The 8,189-nt window shown below is 36.8% G+C and overlaps 1 protein-coding gene across 1 annotated transcript in view; it reads right to left on the minus strand.

Annotated features, from left to right (window-relative positions):
• LOC108282193 (WD repeat-containing protein 7) overlaps positions 1-8,189 on the minus strand; it is a 138,509-nt gene that overhangs the window by 94,584 nt on the left and 35,736 nt on the right. Inside the window, exons 5-8 of the mRNA XM_037727678.1 lie at positions 6,869-6,947; positions 5,473-5,647; positions 2,495-2,571; positions 1,556-1,675 (exon numbers count right to left, since the gene is read on the minus strand). Coding sequence (XP_037583606.1) covers positions 1,556-1,675; positions 2,495-2,571; positions 5,473-5,647; positions 6,869-6,947 — 451 coding nt within the window. The remainder of the gene's footprint in view (positions 1-1,555; positions 1,676-2,494; positions 2,572-5,472; positions 5,648-6,868; positions 6,948-8,189) is intronic.

Consider the following 8,189-nt stretch of genomic DNA (forward strand, 5'->3'; position numbering starts at 1 on the left):
TGCTCTCAAACTCCTGACCTTGTGATCTGCCTGCCTCAGCCTTCCAAAGTGTTGGGGTTACAGGCATGAGCCACCGTGCCCAGCCTATTTTTTATTGCTATTTGCATATGTTTTAATTTTAAGACAAAGGAAGAACCCTATAAAACCTACTCTAAGCAAACAGCGGCTAGTTTTTCCTCTCTAATCTTATTCTAAAATGGTAAGTGACAATGATAAGGTTAAGATGTCGCTTCCCTAGTCAGTCCTTTCACTATATGGCCCATCCCCTTGTGTTCTAAGCTCAGGAAACAGTCCATTCCATGTTCCAATTGTGAGACAGTATAGCACAGTAGTAATGAGAGCAGCTCCAGCAGTCAGATACCTTCACTATAACTCAGCAACTTCGCTACCATCCATTTATATATCCTTTGTCAAGATATTTGTCCACTCACTGCCTCAGCTGCCTCATCTGCAAAATGGGGAAAGTAACAAGTCCTTCTGCGGTAAGCAGTCTCTAAGAGGGCCCCAGTGATCCCAAACCCTGGTGTTCACACCCATGTGTAATCCTCCTCCCTAAGTGTACGCTGCCTTTTTGTGACTGTTTTTAAAGAACAACATGTAGCCAGGAATGGTGGCTCATGCCTATAATCCCAGTACCTCGGGAGGCAGAGGCAAGAGGATTGCTTGAGCCCAGGAGTTCAAGGCCATCCTGGGCAACAAGGTGAGACCCCATCCCTGCAAAAAAATTCTAAAATTAGCCAGGCATGTTAATGCGTGCCTGTAGTCCTGGCTACTCAGGAGGCTGAGGTAGGGGGATCCCTTGAGGCCAGAAGATCTAGTGAGCTATGACTGCCACTGCACTCCAGCCTGGGCTACAAAACAAGACCCCATCTCTTTAAAAAAAAACAAAAAATAAAAACAAGAAACTGGGTGACAAAACATGTTTGTTGTTTTCAAAATGCAAACTTCTGGAATGATTTGCTATTCAGAATTAAATAGCTAATCCACCTAACCTCAGAAAATTGTGAGGATTAAAAGAAATAATACATGGCAAGCTTTGAAAAAAAGTGCTAGTCACAGAACGAGTGCCCAAGACATGTTTTTTTTTTTCTATTAATAGAAATATTAAAATCTGGCAACATGGAGGTAAAATGCCTCTTCTATCATTAGCTCTGATGTGATATGAGAAGACTTTCCAACTCTAAGAAGCCAGGGAAAATATTCACTACTGGCTTTAATAACACCCTACAAAGAAATGTCCAACCTGTAGAAAACTCCCTACCACTGCTCATGTTGTACTGACAAGATAGTGACTAAAATAGTAGCAAAAAGGAGAAATTAAGACAAATGAAATACAGTCTCTAACTGAATCATTCCGTACACACAAACAAACAAACAAAAACAACTACATATAGCCAAGTCTCAACTTCTCAAAATGTGATATCAAAAGCAGACATGAATTCCAAATGGCTAAAATAGTCTTGCACCAAGTACTTCTTTAGGGTTCTCTGGAAATCTGATAAACCAATGTCATGAAGGGTAAATATACAATTTCTTATTTACATAATTATCTTACCCTCCAATATTTGGAACACACAACCAAAAGTGACCTTTGTGTAAATGCGCAAAAAGAGATGCTTTGGCAATTCTGACAATAAATTGGTTTGGATTCCTCCTCAAATATTGGTTCAGTATCCTGAAAAGAGAAAGATTTGTAAAACTTTAGGAATAGCTTGGTTGTCAATTTAAATTATCATACAATGATAAAGGCAATAAAATGAAATAAAGGCATCACTTGACATGTTCATCATTTTGGCCCCTCAGGTAAGAGCCAAGGTAGTAAAAAGCAGCAAAGATATACCCTCAAAGCAGTTAGGCACAAATATTGTTGCTACAAAATCCCCTGAGCTTTCGATTCTGATGAGACTCTGAGCGTCATCGCTCTGGTAATGACAGATGCTGAAGTTTGCCTTAATCCTAATTTTTGTAGCTGTATGTGCTTTTAAAAAAATCTAATCAATTCCTTTGTTTTCTCCTGAATTCCATGCCTAAAAATTCCCTAGCTGAAGAGAGTAACATCAAAATTGTCAGTCTTGATCTTTCTCATTAATATAAAATAACAAGAAATTCAAGCCCAAAGAACTGAAACAGATGACTAAAAATGGCTTTGTATATTTTTTGTAGTGATTTGCTTTATTTTTGTTTTCCTTTGAGTCAATTTAAACAGAAGCAGTTGAGGAGAACTCCACCTCTTTTATGTTTCTCCTCTTCATATCCTGTGCAATATGTTTTTCTCTTATATCTGTGATAGAGCAGATGTTGCCACTAAAACTGAATAAAAAATTCACTCCCCTAGCATACTAGAGAATCTTCCATACTATGTCTATAAGAAAATTATCAAAAAAGAACAGCTTTTTCCCTTCCCCTTAAAAAAATGGAAGTGGCATATCATTACTAAAATTTCCAACGACAGAGAATAAAGCCAGAAAAATCACCCCAGTTTCCTTTTTCTCACCTGCGTGTCACTTATTTCCGAGGTGACAATCCATACCTTCAAGATGCCAGTCACCGAGAGTGCTACCACAGTGTCCTCTAAAATGAGAAGGGACAAAAAAGCAGCCCAGGTTACAAACATAACATGCTTGCTTTCTAAATATTTAGATGTTTTGCTAAATGAAATTAGACAACAGCATGTTTTACATACAATTAGCAGAAAAGCACAACTCTCTATTTCATGAAACAGAAACCAGGTTTTGAAACACAAGTTAATGAACATGGCCGAACACTTAAAGGAAAATTATTTCTAGCTAATTAATTTTTTATTTCTAATTAAGAAGTTTTTAATAATTTCAAATGTTCTTGATTAACAATGAACTTTTACATTTCAAAATCCATTATTTATCATGGATGAGCTCAGTCACTTTATTTCTTCGAGGCACTAATTTCTCCCCTTTTCCCACATACCTTGCCCAACTTCCAGATATTTCATTGCACATTACATCCTCCACAGAATGTAATCAAGAAAAAAATATGATATAAAACCTAAATTCCTAAGCTTCAGGTAAGGGACCAGTGACAGTACCAGGGTCATGTACAGGAAATTTGAGAGGATGAGCATTAGAAGGCAGTCAATTCGGGCTCCAGAGGGAGGGAGGTGAATGTTAAAAGCAAAATCACCTTTTTCTTCACTAATTAACCATAGAACCTTAGATAACAAACTATCTTAAATTCAATTTTCTTATCTGGAAGCAAATATAAATGATTAACAAGAGTACCTATCCTAATGAGTTGTTATAAAAATTAAGACACACCAAGGGAAACCATTCAGCACATACTAAATTCTCAACAAACTTGAGTTATTACTGTCATTTAAAAAATTGTTATCTTTAAACAAAAACCTTACCAATATCACATAGTTCTCTAGGCACTGTAAGGCATTGGAATGAATTATTAATTGAAGTTACATTCTATTCTTTTCAGACTACAGTGCCTACATATACAGAAGGAGTGTAAAAATTTTAAATATGCAAACTGCTTGGTCACAAATACAGATCTTTTTTAAATAAAGAATTCATTTTAACTAATATTAGAGGTAAGTATATGAATGATGAGTTCCCTATTGCCTGGAAAATTAAAGCGAACCTCATTCTCACTGTTATGTTTAGGAATCAAGCAGTAATTCTCTAAGATGCTTAAAGAACCTCTCTGAGAAGGTTCACGTGAAAGAAACCTGCTCAATTTTGTTTTACCAAACATCTCCCAAATATATTTGACCAGAGATTCCACCTTTTTCACTAATACCTATTAACAAACTTGAGAACCAACACTCTGAAGAACAGTGGCAGGAAATGAAGCTGAACACAGCCAGGCTCATTCACTGATGTATTGTCTGTGGCTGCTTTTGTGCTACAACAGCAGAGCTGACTAGTTGAAACATAGATCATATGACCTGCAGAGCCTAAAATATTTCATATCTCGCCCTTTACAGTACAAGTTTGCCCACCCCTGATCCACAAGATGAATTCCCTAGCTGATATACAGGGCTGTCAAGATCTGTCTCCTGCCAACTCTGCCAGCCTCATATCCTGCCACTCCTTCCCTCATACTTCATGCTCCAGAAAAAGATAATTTCTAGTTTCACAAATACAACTGTCATAATTTCAATGCTTTTGTCCCTACAGACTATCTCCTCTGCCAGAAACACCCTGATCACATGTCTGCCAAACTCTTCCTCATCTTTCAAATCCTAGATCAGACTTTATCTGATCTGGGCAGCCTTCTATTGCTCTCAAGCAGCTTCACTGCCATCCTCTTCATATTGTTTTTCCATCTTGTACACTTTGCACTCTAAACTGTTATATGTTTATATACAATTATTCTTTATTAGAATCTGACTCCCTTAAATATTACTATTTCAATCCCTTGCACCTGGAAGATTGCAGCCATTCAGTAAGTATTTGCTGAATGCCTACTGAATAAAAAGCTACATGCTGATTTTCCAACCCTAAGAGGTTACAAAGGGAAAGCTCCTATAAAGTTGAAGGCAATTCACTAATGGGAAGCACTGTAACACCTCGATTAAAGGAACTACTCCAGGGTCCATTTGGCCACCAATCAGCCACATAGTTACTTTGTGATCTTAAGCAAAGACTCCCTCGCCCTAACCCTCATCACTCTCCCCATCTATATGATGAATATTAACAGTACCTACCCCGCTAAGTATTGCAAGAATTGGACATATGTAAATGCTTAGCGTGGTGCTTGGTATTGTAAAAACACAATAAAGAAAAGTCTTCACGGTGATGGTGCTGGTGACACTGGTAGTAGTGGTGGTGGTTATTGACCAGTCTCTATAGGAAGCACATAACTATGAAGCCATTTGAAAGTAAAAGAATGCTCCTTAAAAGACTTATAAAAGTAAACATTCAATGTTCTGCATTAATTCGTGCTCTTTTCCTGAACAACTTTACTTTTTCTTTCACAATTGTTACCGAGAGGTTTCAACAAAAATGAAGAAAAGATAATATTTATTGAGCATCAAGTATCTATCAGCCCCTCCAGTAACTTTCATTAAATTTAACTGTGTATAATCTCTCCTTTTTCACTATCTCCATTTGAAATGCAAATATTTCCTATGCCTCTTAAGCAAGTGATAGAACCAGGCTTTAGAAATATATACTTAAAACTACAGTTCCTCCCACCACACCCCCAAAGGTTAAGATGTTCTTCCTCCACTTCAGAAAATCACCCACATACTCTGTCAAAGGCTGGTAATCTGTGCATCACGGAATGGAGATAAGCCAACAATTAACTCTTCATTCAATCAAAGATCCCTTTATGAAGGAGGAAACAGACCATAAATTATTGCTGTAGTTATTTCTTAAATAGAAGACTATAGCCCAAAGTATTAATTTACGATAAATTATAGAATTTTATAGTAAATTAAACATTAAGTCATGGTGCTAAAGTTCCTAACAGGCATAAAACACTGACCTTGTGTTCGGTGGGATCGAATAATACTCATGGAGCTAATCCAGTCTGGTGATATCTTTGATACTAAGGAGTACAATACTTCAAGGCTGGTAGCATCCACAACAAGGATTTCAGGGTAATGTCCATGGCATAAAAGCCTTCCTTCTCGCTGATTCCCAACAGAGAACTGGTAGAACTACATTCATGCCAAAAGGAAAAAGATTTCTGAGTGTTCTCCTTTAATTTAGATACTTGATTAATATGCATTCATCAAGGTTATTACAATATTCTCCTAAAGCTCAACTTCTTTGGTAAGAATTTTAGCTATTTGCCCAATGGTACATATCATATGGGTGTATGTGCACATACATATGTTAAGTTATATTAACATTTTTAAATAGCTAACAAAAATTATTTTCCTAACATCTTATCCTCCCTTTTGAACTATTTTGAAACAGAATTTGTGATAATTATTTTTATCCCCCTCTAGCATTTAAAACAGAACTGTTGAATAAATTAATAAAACACCTGAATAAAATCAGCTTTACAAATCAAATCAAAAGGGAAGCTTAGGCGGGTCACAAAAATAATATGAATTTGAAATGAGCAAAAATAGGAAGTATACGCTTATAATTACTAGTTATGCAAATACAATTTTAGAAGAATGATTGATGTTCAAACATAATCAGGGCCTCAGCTTGCTTATATGTAAAATTATATACTCCTATTTAATATGTAAGGGTGTCAGGAGGTCTAAATCAAACACAATACAAGAAATGCCTACACCATATCTGCTCAATAAATGTGAGTTACCTTCTCTTCCTTTCCATTGAAATCGTAATTGATCATATTTTTAATATAATTTATAATTTTCTCAACAACACAATAAACAATTAATAAACTGAAGTACAGAGAATGTGACGACTATGAAAAAGTAAAAAAGAATACCAGGAATGTAAGTCAGAAACTACAAATTCCTGTGTCACACTCTACAGGCATATCAGTCATGCCTTCTGAAGAGCTGGAAAGTTTTAAAAATACGTGTCCAAGGATCAACTGCATGAGCAATAAAAAGGATATGGTCCAAAAAGCAGGTCAATTTATGTCAATCACAAGTGGAATCACAAAGGCTTTTACAAGGAAGAATTCCATTATTTAGGACCTAGAGCATTTCCCCAAGCAGTAAAGGGCCTCTCGAGTAGGTACCCAAGGTAGCCCAGAACAGCAGAAGCAGTGGCAATCTGCTTTCCCTCTAACTTTCCCCATTAGTCTCCTCTCCTTTCCTACCCCTCCCAACTCTCCCATCTTATGAGGAGTACTTTTACTGCTTCAATTCCAGTTTCTTGTCCTATTACTACTACCATTTTTCATATTACTGTAATAGTTTGTGCTTAGAGTCACAGAAATAGATACTAACCTGTATGCCAGTATGTGTGCAAGCTAATTTTGTAAATTCAATACATCTGCCATCACTCACATCCCAGAGGCACATCTCTCTATAAAACAAAATAATGGTCAGCTTTGAATGTGACTTTTTAAAGCACCATTCAACTTTGTCACAGTGATTTAAAATTAATCTTCCATTAAAACTAAGACATTTCAGAAAAAGTAGCATATAGTCATTACTGCTATTCATCAAAATTTCCAGTCCTCCCTCCTACCTTCCTAACCCCCCACCCCCAACCACATTCCACATCATTTCTAGGCCCATAATAGGACTGCATTTCCTGTTTCCCTTTTGGTTAGTAGTCTTGTAAGTAGTTCCGGCCAGAACCAATGCAAGGCCTTCCACAGCTCTGTTCCAGAGAGTGGCTGCTTCACACAGCGGTTGCTCCCTCACTCTGAACCTCAAATTAAGGATAAGAGTGAAGCAGAGTAGAGGCCTCAAGTGACACATGAGGGGCAAGTGACAAAAACAAGAAAAAACTTCTAATTTGAACTACTGAAATTTTATATTTGTTATCCAGGTAGCTAGAGAATTTAGAACTGCAAAAATCAAAAGTTAAAGTCACCTGAATTCCAAACCTTTGCAAATTAAAGATAAGATTCCGGTTTTTATTCTGTATTTATTGTAATTTTGTTGAATGCATACCAAACAAATCTCAAACTAAAGATATAACATTGAAAATTAGAAATCTCAACATGCCTTGTCTATTGAAGAAATAAATTTAACAGAAAAAATTAATAAAATGCAACAATCCTGATACTATTAGGGTTTTCTCTAAGATCCCATTTTTCTATATCTCACATGGTATTACATAAGACAATTCTTCAAGGAGCATCCAATTTAGATTATGCATTGTGATTTAAATTATCCTTTAATTGACCAAAAGCTATAATATTTTTACCTTATGTTGCTTTTTGTTCCAATGTATTATACAAGGTTCTCTTCAATAGGGAGAACAATTTTTGTTTTGTTTTGATTTTTTTGAGATAGGGTCTCACTGTGTCACCCAGGCTGGAGTGCAGTAGCACCATCACAGCTCACTATAGCCTCAACCTCCTGGGGTCAAGTGATCCTCTCACCTCAGCCTCCTGAGTAGCTTGGACTATAGGCGCACGCCATCATGCCTGGCTAGTTTTTGTATTTTTTGTACAGACGGGGTTTTGACATGTTGCTCAGTCTGGTCTCAAACTCCTGGGCTTAAGTGATCCGCCCATCTCGGCATCCCAAAGTGTCAGCAGGATTACAGGAGTGAACCACCACAGATAGCAACAATTTCCTTTTTCCTTTTTTC

This window comes from Cebus imitator, unplaced genomic scaffold, assembly GCF_001604975.1.
Source record: "Cebus imitator isolate Cc_AM_T3 unplaced genomic scaffold, Cebus_imitator-1.0 Scaffold236, whole genome shotgun sequence".
NCBI lineage: Eukaryota > Metazoa > Chordata > Mammalia > Primates > Cebidae > Cebus > Cebus imitator.